The 18,752-nt window shown below is 35.9% G+C and overlaps 1 protein-coding gene across 3 annotated transcripts in view; it reads left to right on the top strand.

Annotated features, from left to right (window-relative positions):
• RNGTT (RNA guanylyltransferase and 5'-phosphatase) overlaps positions 1–18,752 on the top strand; it is a 362,779-nt gene that overhangs the window by 279,461 nt on the left and 64,566 nt on the right. For all 3 annotated transcript variants that reach the window (XM_032155038.2, XM_032155029.2, XM_032155048.2), the window contains one exon: positions 13,865–13,931. In XM_032155038.2, coding sequence (XP_032010929.1) covers positions 13,865–13,931 — 67 coding nt within the window. The remainder of the gene's footprint in view (positions 1–13,864; positions 13,932–18,752) is intronic.

Here is an 18,752-nt window from a genome sequence, read left to right as displayed (position 1 = left end):
AACTCTCAATAAATTAGGTATTGATGGGACGTATCTCAAAATAAGAGCTATCTATGACAAACCCACAGCCAATATCATACCGAATGGGCAAAAACTGGAAGCATTCCCTTGAAAACTGGCACAAGACAGGGATGCCCTCTCTCACCACTTGTATTCAACATAGTGTTGGAAGTTCTGGCCAGGGCAATCAGGCAGGAGAAAAAAATAAAGGGTATTCAATTAGGAAAAGAGGAAGTCAAATTGTCCCTGTTTGCAGATGACATGATTGTATATCTAGAAAACCCCATTGTCTCAGCCCAAAATCTCCCAAAGCTGATAAGCAACTTCAGCAAAGTCTCAGGATACAAAATCAATGTACAAAAATCACAAGCATTCTTGGACACCAATCACAGACAAACAGAGAGCCAAATCACGAGTGAACTCCCATTCACAATTGCTTCGAAGAGAATAAAATACCTAGGAATCCAACTTACAAGAGACGTGAAGGACCTCTTCAAGGAGAACTACAAACCACTGCTCAGTGAAATAAAAGAGGATACAAACAAATGGAAGAACATTCCATGCTCATGGGTAGGAAGAATCAATATCGTGAAAATGGCCACATTGCCCAAAGTAATTTATAGATTCAGTGCCATCCCCATCAAGCTACCAATGACTTTCTTCACAGAATTGGAAAAAACTACTTTAAAGTTCATATGGAACCAAAAAAGAGCCCACATCGCCAAGTCAATCCTAAGCCAAAAGAACAAAGCTGGAGGCATCACGCTACCTGACTTCAAACTATGCTACAAGGCTACAGTAACCAAAACAGCATGGTACTGGTACCAAAACAGAGACATAGATCGATGGAACAGAACAGAGCCCTCAGAAATAATGCCACATATCCTCAACTATCTGATCTTTGACAAACCTGACAAAAACAAGCAATGGGGAAAGGATTCCCTATTTAATAAATGGTGCTGGGAAAACTGGCTAGCCATATGTAGAAAGCTGAAACTGGATCCCTTCCTTACACCTTATACAAAAATTAATTCAAGATGGATTAAAGACTTACATGTTAGACCTAAAACCATAAAAACCCTAGAAGAAAACCTAGGCATTACCATTCAGGACATAGGCATGGGCAAGGACTTCATGTCTAAAACACCAAAAGCAATGGCAAGAGAAGCCAAAATTGACAAGTGGGATCTAATTAAACTAAAGAGCTTCTGCACAGCAAAAGAAACTACCATCAGAGTGAACAGGCAACCTACAAAATGGGAGAAAATTTTTGCAACCTACTCATCTGACAAAGGGCTAATATCCAGAATCTACAATGAACTCAAACAAATTTACAAGAAAAAAACAACCCCATCAAAAAGTGGGCGAAGGACATGAACAGACACTTCTCAAAAGAAGACATTTATGCAGCCAAAAAACACATGAAAAAATGCTCATCATCACTGGTCATCAGAGAAACGCAAATCAAAACCACAATGAGATACCATCTCACACCAGTTAGAACGGCGATCATTAAAAAGTCAGGAAACAACAGGTGCTGGAGAGGATGTGGAGAAATAGGAACACTTTTACACTGTTGGTGGGACTGTAAACTAGTTCAACCATTGTGGAAGTCAGTGTGGCGATTCCTCAGGGATCTAGAACCAGAAATACCATTTGACCCAGCCATCCCCTTACTGGGTATATACCCAAAGGACTATAAATCATGCTGCTATAAAGACACATGCACACGTATGTTTATTGAGGCACTATTCACAATAGCAAAGACTTGGAACCAACCCAAATGTCCAACAACGATAGACCAGATTAAGAAAATGTGGCCCATATACACCATGGAATACTATGCGGCCATAAAAAATGATGAGTTCATGTCCTTTGTAGGGACATGGATGAAGCTGGAAACCATCATTCTCAGTAAACTATCGCAAGGACAAAAAACCAAACACCACATGTTCTCACTCATAGGTGGGAATTGAACAATGAGAACTCATGGACACAGGAAGGGGAACATCACACTCCGGGGACTGTTGTGGGGTGGGGGAAGCGGGGAGGGACAGCATTAGGAGATATACCTAATGCTAAATGACGAGTTACTGGGTGCAGCACACCAACATGGCACATGGATACATATGTAGCAAACCTGCACATTGTGCACATGTACCCTAAAACTTAAAAGTATAATAATAAAAAAAATGAAAGAATAAAAAAAAGAAATTACATCCAAATTACATCCAAAAAATAAAAAGAGGAATTTTACTGTAAACAAGAGCTGTCTGTTCTCATAAATTTATTTATATTGGTATAGACTTTTTTTTTTTTTTTGAGACAGAGACTCGCTCTGTTGTGCCAGGCTGGAGTGCAATGGCGTGATCTCGGCTCACTGCAACCTCCACCTCCTGGGTTCAAGTGATTCTCCTCCTTCAACTTCCTGAGTAACTGGGATTACAGGTGCCTACCACCATGCCTGGCTAATTTTTGTATTTTTAGTAGAGACGGGGTTTCGCCACGTTGGTCAGGCTGGTCTCGAACTGCTGACCTTAGGTGATCTGCCCACCTCCCAAAGTGCTGGGATTATAGGCGTGAGCCTCCACGCTTGGCCTGATATAGACTTTTACAAAAATATGCCTGTTTATTTTTTATAGAGACAAGTTCTCACTATGTTGACTAGGCTGGTCTTGAACTCCTGGCCTCAAGCAGTCCTCCTGCCTTGGCTTCCCAAAGTGCTGGGATTATAGGTATGAGCCACCACACCTGGCCTATTGGTGTGGACTTAAGAATAGAGTTGACCCAGGAACAATGCAAGGCCACTGACCTCCTTGCAGTAGAAAGTCTGCATATAATTTTTGACTCCCCCAAACCCAACTACTAATAGCTTACTGTTGACTGGAAGCCATACCAATAACATACACAGTCAATTAACATGTATTTTGTAGTTACATGTGTTATACACTATATTCTTATAATAAAGCTAGAGAAAAATAAATATTAAGAAAATAATAAGGAAGAGAAAATAAATATGCTATTCATTAGACTTGAGTGGATCATCCTAAAAGTCTTCATCCTTGTCATCATTGTGAAGGCTGAGGAAGAGGAGGGATTGTTCTTGCTGTTTCAGTGAGGACAGAGGTGTAAGAAATCTGCGTATAAGTGGACCTACGTGCCGTGGTTCAAACCCATGTTATCCAAGGGTCAGAGCTGTATTTTATTTTATGGGTTATAATCCAATATTATAATTTTATTTTAGTGTTTTCATTTTGACCATTGGGAACTCTTTCAAGTTGGCTTCTGTGTCTTTGACACGCTTTCCATTGCTTTTCAGTACTTCCTTACTTTCTAGTACCATGAGATGTTACAGAATCTTCTATTTTCTTTCCTCGGCCCAGGAATTAGGTGTTTCTCTAAGGAGCCCTGGTTTCTTTTATTGGTGAATAATAGTTAGAAATAAAAATCTAATCCTAGGTGTGGTCATTGCTTCTGGGTGTCATTCTAAGCCCTCTCTGTTGACAGAGCTAGGAATGTATCATATACTAACAAGCACCTACGTGTATATTTATATTTATTTCTTCTTCCATCTGTCAGTATATTAAAAGGCATGAGACCTTACTGATGGTCCTTATCCAACATCAAAATGTTAATTCTGTCCTTTCTCCTTTTCTTATTTGTAACTCTTTGTACAGTGAGAAACCTGCATCTCTTTATCCATGATATATTTGTTTGTTAAATCCTAGTATTTATTTTCATAATTACTAACCAGTATCCATGTGGGAAACATTCATTGACTCAAGTACAGTGTTTGTCTACAGTTCTTTTTGTCTGTAGCCTTAGAGAATATAGTCAAAATACTATTTTCTGAAGTTACTTAAATTAGCTCCTTTTCATCCCCATCCCCCTTCATGTGTATTATTCATTTGTAAATATAATTATTTTCATTCCTTTTTAGGTTCTCTCAACATACTGATTGATCGTTTAGTATATGAAATTGGTCGTTTAGTATATGATTAATTGATCGTTTGGTATATGAAACATTGTAATGGTTCTAAGTCCTAACTATATAAAAAGATACTCTCATAGATATGTCACTCTTCACTCATCCTGCTGCCCTATTTTTATTCCCCCATGATTTCTACCTGTTTGCACCTATCCTTCATGGGGAATCAGTCTCTTTAGTTTCTGTTTTAGCCTTCCTATAATTCCTTTGTACAAAGGAACAGATACATGAATGTTTTATACTTTTTCTTTACCAAAGGATAGCATACTATATATCCTCTCTTGCGCCTTCTTTTTTTCACTTAACACGGTAAATATATCCTGGAAATCATTTCCTGTTGGTAAGTAGAGATTGTCCGCATTTTTTACCACTGCATATTATTCCACTGTGTGGATTTAACCATAACTTATTTAACCACTCTGCTATGTCTGAGCGTTTGGGTTGTCCTTAACATTTTGCAACTGCCAACAGTGCTGTGGTAAATAGCCTTGTGCATATGTATTTTTTGGTTTTTGGAGGTACATCTTCAAGGACATTGTCAGAAGGAGGATTACTGGGTCAAAAGCTAAGTGCATGTGTAGTTTTGCCAAATTTCCCTCCAGACGGGTTATACTAGTTTGCATTTCCAATAGTAGTATATGAGAGTGTCTGTTTTCCACAGCCTGGCCAGAAGAATGTGTTGTCCATACATTTTAATTTTGCCAATCTGGTAAGTGGGAATTGTATCTCAGTGTTGTTTTAATTTGCATTTTTCTAGTTACAAGTGAGTTTGAATATTTTTACATATGCTTAATGTCCATGTTTTATATTTTTGAATTATCTTTTTAATGTGTTTTTCCCATTTCTCCTCAATGTTTAAGAGTTCTTTATATATTAAAGTTAGTAGTCCCTTTTCTGTGGTATATGTTACACATATTTTCTCCCAGTTTGTCAGTTATCTTTTGACTTTGTTTATGGTGTTTTTTTTGCCATGCCATTTAAAAACAATTTACATAGTATGATTTGCCAACATTTTCTCTATTTCCTTGTCATATCAAAATTGAAGAGGAATTTACTCAGGTTTTCTTTTAATACTTGTAAAGTTTCTCCTTTTTTTGTACTTAGATTCCCAATCCATTTGGAGTTCATTCTTGTGACTTGTGCAGAGTTTGGATCTTAGTCTATCTCTTGATAAACATAAATTATTAATTTTAATGTAGACAGATATACCAGTATTTTCCTATATGGCATATTTTCATCTGTGTGGATAGCCAGTTATCCCTGCCTATTTATTAGAAAGATTATCCTTTCACTTCTGCTCTGCAGTGCCACCTTTGTTATAAATTCAGTGCCTATCTATAGGTCTGTTTCTAGGTTCTCTGTTCTATTCTACCAACGTACTTGTTTGTCCTTACGTCAGTCACATTTTCGTTACTGCTAAAGCTTCGTGAGAAGAAGTCTTGATATCTAGTAAGCAAGTCCTCCTACTTTGTTCTTCTTTAGGATAATATTTAATATTTTTCTTGTTTTGCTTTTCCTCATATATTTTCAAATGAGCTTATGAAGTTTCTCATACAAATTCTGTCAGGAGTTTTTAGATTGCATTTCATATATAAATCAGGTTGTGAACATTTTATGTGGTAACAGTGTTGTGATTTCCTACCTGTGAACATGTATTCTTTCATTTACTTAGGTTTTCTTAAATTTCTTGCAATAATGTTTGATACTTTTATTAATTAAGGCCTTTCACTTCTTTTGTTAGTTTTATTCCTAGATTAAAAATATTTTTTATAATTTCATTTTGAATTGGATCATCCATAGTTTCATTTTTTAACTGCATGTTGCTGGTAATACAACTGCTATTTTTCTCTAATTGATCTAGTATCCAGGAATCTTATTATAAATTCACTGATTAATCCTAATAATTTTTCTGCATTTTAGGGGGAATACATATGTATATATATTATGTTTATGAATAATGTGAGCTTTTTTGCCTCTAAACCTTAGATCATGTTTTTCCTTGCCTTAATACACTGGCTAGGACCTCTAGTACATTGTTAAACAAAAATGGTGATAGAAGGTATTTTTGCATTCTTCTCCATCTAAAATTTAAAAATTTCCCCATTAAGTGTGTTTCCTGTAGGGTTTGATTTATTTATTTACTTAGATCATTTAGATAAAATTGAAAAAGTTAGCTTCTCTTCCTTGTTTGCTGAGAGTACTTATACAAGGGTGTTTAGTTTTTTCAAATACCTTTTCTGCCATTATAACAATATAGTCTTTCCCCCCTATCCTGTTTCTCAGGTAATTACAATGGTGAATTATTTAATATTAAATGATTTTTAGAATAAACCCAATTTGATGGTTTTCTTTGCTTTTTTCTTCCCTTTCCCCTTCCCTTCCCTCTTTCCTCCTTTTCCCTCCTCATCCTCCCCGCTTCTCCCCTCTCCTCTCTGCAGTTGGCCTATATTATATGTTTCCTTTCTTATACTGTCAACATTGCATTTTGTAAAAAAATTAGTGACATTTTCATAGGTCTTTTTCCACATTTATGGAAAATTAAAGTGCAGAGATTTCCTAGATACCCTTTCTCTTTCGGCATACAGTTTCCCTTATCATGTTGCACTAGTATGGTACATTTGTTACAATTGATGAACAAATTGGTTATATTATTAACTAAAGTCCATAGTTTCCATTGGGTTTAGCTGTGTTTTATAGTGCTATGGATTTAGACAGGTTCACAATGTACAGATGATATCAACCATTACAGTATCATACAGACTTGTTTTCTGCTCTGAAAATTTCCTGTGCAACACCTATTTGTTCCTTTTTTCCTCCCCCAGATCTCCTGGCAATCACTGATCTTGCTGCTATAGTTTTGCCTCTTCTGAATGTCATATAGCTAGAATCATATAGTATGCAGTCTTTTTAGATTGGCTTCATTCACTTAGTGATATTCATTTAGATTTCTTCCATGTCTTTCTGTAGCTTCATAGTTCATTTCTTTCTTTAAATAGACTTTGTCTTTTAGAGCAGTTTTAGGTTCATAGCAAAACTTGAGCAGAAAGTACAGACAGTTCTCATATACTACCTGCCCCACACATGCATTGCCCTCCCCCACTATCAGTGCTCTGCATCAGAATGCTACATTTATTAGAGTTGATGAACCTATGTTGACATGTAATTATCACTAAAGTCTGTATTTTGCATTAAGGTTTACTCTTGGTGGTGTTTTGACAAATGTATAATGACATATATCTAGCATTATAGTATCATACAGAGTGGTTTCACTGCCTTAAAAAAATCCTTTTGCCTTTCTCAGAATATCATATAGTTGGATCATACAATATTTAGGCTTTTAAGATTGACTTCTTATACTTTTACTTTCCTCCGTGTCTTTTCATGGCTTGATAGCTCATTTATTTTTGGCATTGAATGATATTGCATTGCCTGTACGTACCATCATTTATTTTCACCTATTTAAGGACATCTTGGTTGCTTCCAAGTTTTGGCAACAATGAATAAAGCTGCTATAAACACCCATGTGCAGGTTTTTTGTATGGACATAAATTTTCAATTTATTTGAGTAAATACCAAGGAATATGATTACTGGTCATGTGGTAAGGGTATATTCAGTTTTGTAAGAAACCACTAAACTGTCTTCCAAAGGGGCTATACTATTTTGCATTCCCACCAGCAATGCTTGCAAGTTCCTGTTGCTCCACATCCTTGCCGGCATTGGTGGTGTCAGTGTTCTGGATTTTGGCCATTCTCATAGGTGTGTTGTAGTATCTTACTGTTACTTCAGTTTGTATTTCCCTAATGACATATGAGACTTGAGCATCTTTTCATATAACCACTTGCTGTCTGCATATCTTCTTTTGTGAGGTGTCTGTTCCAGTCTTTTGCTCATTTGTAAATCAGATTTTTTTTTTCTTTTTCTAAATTTTTGTTTTTAGAGACGGGTTCTTGCTGTCACTCAGGCTGGAGTACAGTGGTGCGTTCATGACTCACTGTAACCTTTAACTCATGGACTCATGAGATCCTCCTGCATCAGCTTCCTGAGTAGCTGGGACTACAGACACATGCCACCGTGCCCAGCTAATTTTTATAGTTTTTGTAGAGATGAAGTTTTGCTATGTTGCCCAGGCTGGTCTGGAACTCTTGGCCTCAAGTGATCCTCCAATCTTGTCCTCCCAGAGTGCTGGGATTACAGGCATGAGCAACTGTGCCAAGCAAACTTGTTTATTTTCTTACTGTTAAGTTTTAATAGTTTGTTTTATATTTTGGATGAAACTTATGTTTCACTATGTCGTTTGAAAATATTTTTTTCCCAATCTGTGGCTTGTTTTCTTATTCTCTCTGAATCCACATTGCATTTTGTGTCCATGTCAAAGTTATGCTAACTTTATAAAATGAATTGGGAAATATTCTTTTCTATTTTCTGGAAAAATTTATATGTAATTAGAATTAATTTTGATAGAATTTACTGGTGAATTTGCTAGACCTTTTGCTTGCTTTGTGGAGTAATTTTAAATTGTTTGTGGGAGACATCTAAGATTTTCTATTTTTTTCTTGTGTCAGTTTTAGTGCATTATATTTTTCTAGGAGCTTCTCTATTCTGACTTTTGAAACTTGTTGGGATAAAAGTATTTATAATATCCTCTTATTATTTATTACTACATTTAGGCTGTTTTCTTTTTTCTTTGTACTACTATTTGTGTGTTTTCTTTGTTAGCCTCATTCAGCATCAATTCAATTATTATCTTAGAAGGAATAGTTTTTAGTGTTTTTGATCCTTTCCAGTGTGTTTTCCATTTCATGAATTTCTGCTAATTGTTACCTCTTTGCTTCTATTTTTGTTGGATTTCATTTACTGTTATTTTTCTAATTTCTTGAGGTGGATCCTTAACTCATCAATTCCTATAAAGCATTTCTTCTTTTTCATATATATATTTTGGATTGTATATTTCTTTATAAGTTGGATTTAACTGCAACCTACAAGTTTTGATACATTGTTATTTTGCTATTCGGTTGAAGACATTTCATAATTTCAATTATGATTTTACCTCCGACCTATGGGTTATTTATAAGTATACTTCTGTCTTTACAGACATGGGGATTTTTCTGGTTACTTATATGTTATTGATTTCTAGCTGAGTTATGTTCTGAGGCTATGATCTGCATTATTTTATTTGTTCAAAATTTGCTTTATGTGGGAGGAAGGAGAGGATCAGGAAGAATAGCTAGTGGATGCTGGGCTTAATACCTGGGTGATGGGATGATCTTTGCAGCACACCATCATGGCACATGTGTACTGATGTAACAAACTTGCACATCCTGCACACGTACCCCTGAACTTAAAATATAAGTTGGAAATTTTAAAAAAGGAAAAAAAATTTGCTTTATGGAATACACTTTTTAAATTTACATCCCACTAGAAGATTCAAAGGGTAATGTAGATCTTATCAATGATATGCATTTTCTTAAGTTCAAGATGGCACTACTGATCCTATATTCAGTGTATTTGCTTTCTATTTGTTTGGTTGTTTGTTTTCTAATAGTAGATGTATTGGATGTAGTCTGGTCTTTGGATAAGTTGCTAAGCAGTGGAATTTTATGTAAGTCAGTATTCAAGGTGCTTATAAGTTGTTTCAAGGTATTTTGTTGCAGTTTAAAATATGTATCTAATAACGGGTACTATAGTTATGGCTTGTAGATAGAACAGTTAATTTTGAGTTATTTAGCTTATTTTTAGAAAGAATCCCTTGCTCCTTTTAAACTTTTAATTTGAAATAATTACAGACTCAATTTACTTTTAAAGCAGTTTTTCTGTGTTTGATGTATCATCAGTATTGGGTGAATGAAGTTCTTTTAAATGTTTATTCTATTACCTGACAAGTTTTACTTTCTTTTATGAGAAACTTTTCTGGAAACAATTTTGGGGCTTTCTTTTCAGAATAGATATTGGTTAATGTTTGTGTTTGGAAAATTGAAAGCAAAATGGATATTAGTCTTGCCTATTCTTAACTTCTAAAGCTGTAATAGATTGTTTTTGTCCAACAGTACCTCCTTATTGCTACTTCCCAAAACATCCTCTTTGGTAGCCACAGTATAGAAGTATTTAGTTGCAAGCAAATATCTTAGAGTTGTTAGCATTTGTATAAAGGTTATGGTAATGTTCGCCTCACTTAAGGGTAAAACAGTGACCTGGTACCAAGTGAGTCAGGGTTTCTATTTTAAAATATACATATAAATGTGTTTATTAGTGCTGAATTAATGCTTTACTCTGGGGATTTAAAATGTGTGATTGTTATATTGTATATAAGCACCGTACATGATGAAATGGTACATATTACTTGACAATAATTACGTATACAATTTGTTAAAATAATTTTTGAAAGGTAAAAATATTTAAAGAAATCCATTTTAAAAGTGAGAATTTGTGTTCTCAAAGTATTATCTTATACATAGCAGGCCGTTAAATTATGACACATGTTAAAATCCACTCAAATGAAGGTGGTAATATAATATATGGTAAAGGATAATGAATAAGAAAGAAGTATATGAATAAGGAAGAACAGTGTTTTTTAAAAGTGAAATATACATACATACATACATATATATGTGCCAACTGATATATTTAAGAAATTTCTTATTTAGGGAAAGGTAGTTATTAGGCAAGTTGGAGGGAGGGACACACTAAATAGTATATTGGCAAACTTTCTGAAATGCATATGCATAGTAATTTAGAGGCATATTGATTTTTAAATGTCAGGCAGCTTTTATTCTTTTCCTTTTCTAGCATCTATTTGTATGAACAGTGACTGTTCCTGCTGCTAAAGGAGATTTTATCAAGCTTTCTGTGAACATTCGTTATATAGGAAATAAATTAAATTACTGCTATATATAACTAACATTCAATTTATGATACCACAATGATTTGGGAACGATTTAAAGTTTTGTTGGTTAATTTCTTATTTGTCAAATGATGGGCTAAGAAATTCTCCATTTCTTAGATTAGGGGACATTTCCTATGTTTCCTATTTGAATCTACTAAACAAATGCCTTTAGTCGTGTTTGTAACCATCAACAGTATGTTTCAAATTATGATGTCATCACTAACATTCCAAATGTAAGAAAAACTTTTTGCTAAGTTGGCTTAATTCAGAATTGTATTTAGCAGCTATTAATATTCTCTTAGTGACCCTTTAATACTTCGTAGGCTTTTTTTTTTTTTTTTTTTTTGAGATAGAGTTTCGCTCTTGTTGCCCAGGCTGGAGTGCAATGGCGTGATCTCGGCTCACTGCAGCCTCTGCCTCCTGAGTTCTCCTGAGTTCAAGTGATTCTTCTGCCTAAGCCTCCTGAGTAGCTGGGATTATAAGCATGTGCCACCACGCCCGGCTAATTTTTGTATTTTTAGTAGAGACGGGGTTTCTCCACGTTGGTCAGGCTGGTCTCAAACTCCCTACCTCAGGTGATCCCCCCTCCTCGGCTTCCCAAAGTGCTGGGATTACAGGTGTGAGCCATGACGCCTGGCCTATAGGCTCTTGTAGAACATAGGGGACAGGGGATATTCCCAGGAGACTAAATATCTACCTTATTTCATAGAATCTAAATTGCTTTGAGACTGCTTTCATGGTCTTAGTAGACCACGTCAGTGAAGGGTAATCACACAACTACCTCACAACAATCACCTGGTTATTATTATTATACCACCTAGCATCACAGACATTTCAATTTCAGAGAAGTTAAATTATAAATAAATGTATATCCTGGAATTGTTGAAGTAGGGTTTTGAAATCACTAACAGAATTTAAAAGAGATGGTTACGATAATCTTGTGTTCTAATTTTCTATGATTATATCAATATGGCATGCCGAGAACTTTTTGATTGTTTTGAGTTTGCAGTTGTTGTTTAGTTTTTTTGTTTTGACTCTAGATACCACACAGTGTTCCATTCTCAGATTCATGCAATAGAATTTATAGCCATCCTAGAGATCATTAGAATTCTATTATGTTAAAAGGCCATTAACTTTTAATGTTGAGACTCTGAGAAGTGACGTTGCATAGTTCCTCTGGGCAAGGGATATGGGCAGTTTTTTTCTTCTTCTTTATGTGTAATCATGTTCAGACTGGAGTTGTATCCATTTATTCACAATGTCCATGATGTAAAGATTTGTGATAAAAGAAAGATGAGATATATCTACATTTAGGTCGGTTAAACACAAGAATATTTAATTATGGGCCGGGCGCGGTGGCTCACGCCTGTAATCCCAGCACTTTGGGAAGCCGAGGCAGGTGGATCACAAGGTCAGGAGATTGAGACCATCCTGGCTAACATGGTGAAACCTCGCCTCTACTAAAAAATACAAAAAATTAGCCAGGCGTGGTGGCACGCACCTGTAGTCCCAGCTACTCGGGAGGCTGAGGCAGGAGAATGGTGTGAACCCAGGAGGCGGAGCTTGCAGTGAGCCGAGATCGCGCCACTGCACTCCAGCCTGGGCGACAGAGCGAGACTCTATCTCAAAAAAAAAAAAAAAAAGAATATTTAATTATGTCCTTCCTATACCCTGTACCACTACCAGTTCCCTACATACTCTACAAGCACAGTTATAATGATAGTATTTCTTCATTCACAATGTTTCATTGCATTTAAGAGTGATGGGCATATTAGAACTGTGAGAGTAAGAAGGAAGGGATAATGCAGAGACCATAACCATTACCGTTTTTTTATATTAGACCTCTATTTGGTTTGATTTTTATTTTCATGTTTATTGTTTTATAAGAAGTAAGCACATCTTTTAATATGACTCCATATTGCGTACAAAATAAAATATATGCCATTTGAAATTCTTCATGGTTAATTCGAAACTTCTTTTGAGTTCTCATCTCCAACTAAATTATTCCTTACTCCGTCCATACTTGTACCCTCTTTATCTCAAATCTTTTTCTCAGGACATTGTTTAAGTTTCTCCCTTTGTGTTACCCACTCTTTGAGGTTAATCCCAAATCCTATCTATTCAAACTTTTCCAGATCCCTTCATAGCAAATACCTTTATTCCACTGCTTTCCAATGGTGAGTTTCTCTGTTATACCTCTTATTGGAGGGTACCTTTTGTTAAGGTTATACGTATTTGTCAGGTTTTCCTGTTAGATTTTGGTACTGATATATTTAGGTTTATATTATCTCCTGTACAGTGCATAGTGGTGGTGTATCATCATACAGGTCTTCATCCTTGTTATCTTCACGTTGAGTAGGCTGAGAAGGAGGAGGAAGAGGGGTTAGTCTTGCTGTCTCGGTGGTGGCAGAGGCAGAAGAGGTGGAAGGGGAGGCAGGAGAGGCAGGCACACTCAGTGTAACTTTTATTGAAAAACTATCCCTGTATAAGTGGACTCATGCTGTTCAAACTTGTGTTATTCAAGGGCCCTCTGTAATTTTGTTAGAATTACTAATATATTAGAGTGTTCTACATTTAAGTTTTCATTCTCAACATTTTACTGATTATTATTATTATTATTTGAGACGGGGTCTCATTATATTGCCCATACTAAAGGGAGTGGCTATTCACAGGTGCTGTCATAGCACACTACAACCTTGGACTCCTGGAGTCAAGCAATCCTCCTGCTTCAGTCTGTCGAGTAACTAGGACTATAGGCACACACAACCACACTTGGCTTCCATTATTTTCTGAAATATAAAATTATGTATTTTCTGGTTACTATCTCATAGTGTGAAAGACAAGAATAATTACAGAGTTATTACTTTTCTCACAGCATCCATCTAATATATTTTATAGTGTATCTGTATTATATCTATTATTCAAATTTTGATAATTATACAACCTTACTCATAAGAAGGAGTATTTTATAAATAATGCTTTTTTTTCTTTGTAGGTTACTTCCTCAAAATGTTGGCCTTCTGTATGTTGGAGGTTATGAAAGACCCTTTGCACAAATCAAGGTATGTTTGTTCATTTTCAGTGTACCTTTCCTGGATGTTGTCTTATCTAGAATCCATCAAAAACTTGCTAATAATAATCAACATATAAAAATATTTTGTCCCAGCACTTTGGGAGGCCAAGACAGGTGGATCACTTGAGCCCAGGAGGTTGAGACCATGCTGGGAACCCTGTCTCTACAAAAAAAATTTTTTTTTGTAATTAGCCGAGTTCAGTGGCATGTGCCTATAGTCCCAGCTCCTCTGGAGGCTGAGGTGGGAAGACCACTTGAGCCCAGGAGTTTGAGGCTGCAGTGATCCGTGATCACACCACTGTACTCCAGCCCGGGTGACAGAGTGAGACCCTGTCTCAAAAAAAAAAAAAAAAAAAAAGTGAATGTGAAGTGATAATTTTGTTAGCTTTTGCATATTTCTGCTGAAGAAATCTTTCAGCTTTTCAAAGGAATTGATTATTTTAATATTCTTGCCATAGTAAAATTGACTTTGACCGAAACAGTTCAGTGATTCATTTAGAAGAGTACATTTAGAGATTAATCTTTGAGATCATCCCTTTTGCCATTAAAAAAATGTTTACAAATCAGGTACGGTGGCTCATGCCTGCACTCCCAGTGCTTTGTGAGGCCTAGGTGGGAGGGTCAGGGCTGGAAGATTGCTTGAGCCCAGAAGTTCGAGACGAGCCTGGGCAACATAGTGAAACCTCATCTCTACAAAATAGTAAAAAAAAAATTTCGCTGGGCTTGGCAGTTGTCTCAGCTTCTTGGAAGGCTGAGGCAAGAGGATCGCCTGAACCTGGGAGGTCAAGGTTGCAATGAGCCATGATCACACCACTGCACTCCAGCCTGGGCGACAGAGTGAGACTCTGCCTTGAAAAACAAAAATGTTTTTAACAGCTTTATTGAGATCTAATTGAAAAACAATAAACTGTACAATTTGATAAATTACGACATACTTGTAGTTGTGAAACCATCACTGCAATCAAGATAATTAACATTCATCACTTCAAAAAGTTTCCCTGTGCCCCTTTGAAATTTCCCCCTCCTGCCCTTCCTTTTTTTTTCCCTGGTCTCCAAGGCAACCACTAATCTGATTTTTGTTATTATAGATTAATTTGCATTTTCTAGAGCTTTATGTAAGTGAAATCATATAGTGTATATTCACTTTCTCTCTCTTTTGCCTTCGTTCACTCAGCATAATTATTTTGAGATTCGTCCACATTATTGCACTTATCACTAGTTTATTATTTTTTATTGCCAAGTATCAGGTTGGTGTAAAAGTAATTGTGTTTTTTTTGCCATTAGTAGTTTCCATTCTATGGCTATAGCACAGTTTGATTATCCTTTCACCTGCTGATGGGCATTTGCGTTGTTTCTAGTTTTGGGCTATTACTTATTATAAGTAATAGCTTATTATTTATTATAAATAAAGCTGCTGTGAGCATTTGTGTACGAGTTTTGCATAGACTTACGCTTTTCTTTCTCTTGGGTAAATATCTAGGAGGGGAATGGCTGGGTCCCGTGGTAGTTGTATTACATTTCCGTAATGACTGAGATTCTTTTCATGTACTTTTTCCCCATCTGAATCTAGTGAAATGGATGTTCAAATCTTGTCTAGTGAAGTATTTCTTCAAATCTTGTTATTTTAAAATTGGGTTTTTTGTTTTCTTACTGAGTTTTGAACATTTTTTATATCTTCTGGATATAAGTCCTTTATCAGATTTGTGATTTGCAGTTATTTTCTCCCAGCTATAGGTTATCTTTTCATCTCTTAACAGCGTCCTCAAAGAGCAGTTCTTAGTATTGATGAAGTTCAGTTGATTTTTCTTTCATGGCTCATGCTTTTGTTGTTGTATCTAAGAAATATTTTCCTAACCCAAAGTCACAAAGATTTTTCTCCTATGTATTCTGCTAGAAGTTTTATACTTTTAAGTTTTACATTTAGGTTTATTGTCCATTTGAGGTAATTTTTATGGAAGAGTCAAGTATGGATTGATGTTCTTTTTCTTTTTCATCTTTTTTTTTTCCAGAATGTTACTCTCAAATATATTTTTTTTCCAGACATGTGGATATATAGATGTTCCAAAACCACTTTCAAAAAGAATAAAGACCTTACAGCTTCGTTGAAAATCAGTTGATCTGTATATGTGTGAATCTATTTCTGGACTCTTCCATTCCATTGACCTATGTGTTTATTCCTCTACCAATAACCACACTATATTGATTACTGTAGCTTTATAACAAATCATGAAGTCAAGTACTATAAATCCTTTTTCTATGTTGTTTGGCCAATCTAGGTTCCTTTCATTTCCATGTGAATTTTTATAATCATCTTGTCAGTTTCTGTAAAAATTCCTGTTCAGATTGTGATTGGGATTGTGTTGAATGTATAGATCAGTTTGCAGAGAACTGAAATTTTAACGGTATCGAATATTCCAATTCATTAAGGCCACATTGCTCTCTAGTTATTTAGGTCTCTCAGCAATATTTCGTTGCTTTCAGTATATTGGTCTTAGACATTTTTCAAGAAAATTTATCTATTTTGTATTTTTTATGCTATTATAAAAGTTTTCTTTTAAATTTTTTTTTACTCACCCTGACATTTGGGCAGGATTTAATTTTAATTTCTGATTGTTTAATGGTAGTTGCTAGTCTGTAAAAAGCTGATTGATTTTTTTTTTTCTTTTCATGTACTGGCTTTAAACTCTACAATCTTACACTCGATTATTAGTTCGGTAGCTTTTATGCAGATTTCATAGGATTATCTACATAAATGATTGTTCTCTACTAATAAGGACAGTTCTCCTTTCTGATCTTGATGCCTTTTATTGCTTTTCCTTTTTTTTAATTTTCTTTTTTATAGAGACAGGTTCTTGCTCTGTTGGCCAGGTTGGTCTTGAACCCCTGGCCTCAAGCAATCCTCCCACCTTGGCCTCCCAAAGTAGTAGGATTACAGGCATGAGCCACCACCCCTGGCCTGCTTTTTCTTTATTGCACTGACTAAATCCTACAATACAGAGTTGAATAGAAATGGCAAGAACAGACATACTTGTCTTGCTTCTTATCTTAGTGGGAAAGCATTATTTAACCTTTTATCAAAAGTTGTTTTTATAGTAATATTAGTTGAGGGTTGGTTAATTGATTCCATTAAGCTTTGTTATAAGAAATGAAAAAATATTACCATTCAAGGCAATTTATAAAAAGGAAAGAGTTGAGACACTCAGTTTTGTTTTTGTAACTTTCTGTTAATGTTTTCTGAGAAACCTATAATTTTTTTTTTTTCCTTCTGAGACAGAGTCTCACTCTGTCACCCAGGCTGGAGTGCAGTGGCACAATCTCAGCTCACTGCAACCTCTGCCTCCCGAGTTCAAGTGATTCTCCTGCCTCAGCCTCCCGAGTAGCTGAGATTACAGGCTCGCACCACCACGCCTGGCTAACTTTTTGTATTTTTAGTAGAGCTGTGGTTTCGCCATGTTGGCCAGGCTGGTCTTGAACTCCTGACCTCAGGCAGTCCGCCCACTTCAGCCTCCCAAAGTACTGGGATTACAGGCATGAGCCACCGCACCTGGCGAGAAGCCAATACATTTCTTTTGTGATTTTTTTGTTGTTGTTACATAGTTTTCTGATTTTTTTTTCACATTTGTTTCTTGGCTCCATGTGTTATTTTTCTTCTATCCATTTGAGAGTTTTGAGTTAAAACTCCTTTCCACCTGCTTATATAACATATTTTTATGTTTTGAAAAATAAGGATTTTTCAGAGTAGACTAAGGCTAAGTAGAATATGCAAGATACTTAATACTGAAGATGTTCAGTCATAATATCAGCATCTTTTTTTTGAGACAGAGTCTCACTCTGTTACCCAGGCTGGAGTGCAGTGGCACAATCATAACTCACTGCAGCTCACTGCAGCGTTGGCCTCTCAGGCTCAGGCGATCCTCTCACCTGAGTCTCCCAAGTAACTGGAACTACAGGTGCATGCTACATGCCTGGCTAATTTTTTGTGGGGATGGGGTTTCACCATGTTGTCCAGGCTGGTCTCAAACTCTTGGACTCAAGTGATCCACCCATCTCAGCCTCCAAAAGTGCCGGGATTACAGGTGTGAGCCACTAAGCCTGGCCACCACAATATCAACATTTTTAAATGAAAAATCTTCTTAGTTACCATAGTATTACCACCTCTTTAAATAACTCCATTAATTTAACTTAAATGTAAACATTCTCTAAAGTTCATCATTAGGATCTTAAATTATGGAACCTCCTGACTTTTCTAGTTCCTTAAATAATGACAAGTATTCAAGTACATTTTTGTCTTCCATTTTTAGTATCCCTATAACATGAGGGGAATTGGCAAGAGTCTCTTCATAAAACCCCCTCACTATCCCATTCACCGAATTCAGCAGTATAGCCAGGAATCCTAATAGGTTTCAGCAGGAACATTTCTGACAGCTCAATATTTTTCTGTCCAATGATTTGGAAAATCCTGTTTCTCTTTATTAGAGCTGAAGTAACTAAAAAGAGAGAGGCTTATCTGATATATTTCAGTAAGGAGAGAATTTTTTGTGTGTGTGGTGTGAGTTACATGGTGTCTCAAAAGCACAGTCTCAGAGTTATGTGTATTGGAGTGGTAGTTGCCCTACCACTCACCTGATTTATTAACATAACATTTTCTTTATCTGTGCATTTCCTAACGAGCTCAGTGACAAAAGTCAATCTTTTGTCAATCCTTTATCCCTGGATAATTCAGCCCTGTAGAAAAAAGTTCATGATTTTAGGGTGTCCTTTTCCTTTGATGTTGTTGTGGGAAAGTTCTTTCATTCACTGTGGAAAGATT

The sequence above is a fragment of the Hylobates moloch genome, unplaced genomic scaffold (assembly GCF_009828535.3).
Source record: "Hylobates moloch isolate HMO894 unplaced genomic scaffold, HMol_V3 SCAFFOLD_2, whole genome shotgun sequence".
In the NCBI taxonomy this organism is placed as follows: Eukaryota; Metazoa; Chordata; class Mammalia; order Primates; family Hylobatidae; genus Hylobates; species Hylobates moloch.
Note: the sequence above shows the minus strand (reverse complement) of the source record. Positions and strands in the feature narration are given on the sequence as shown.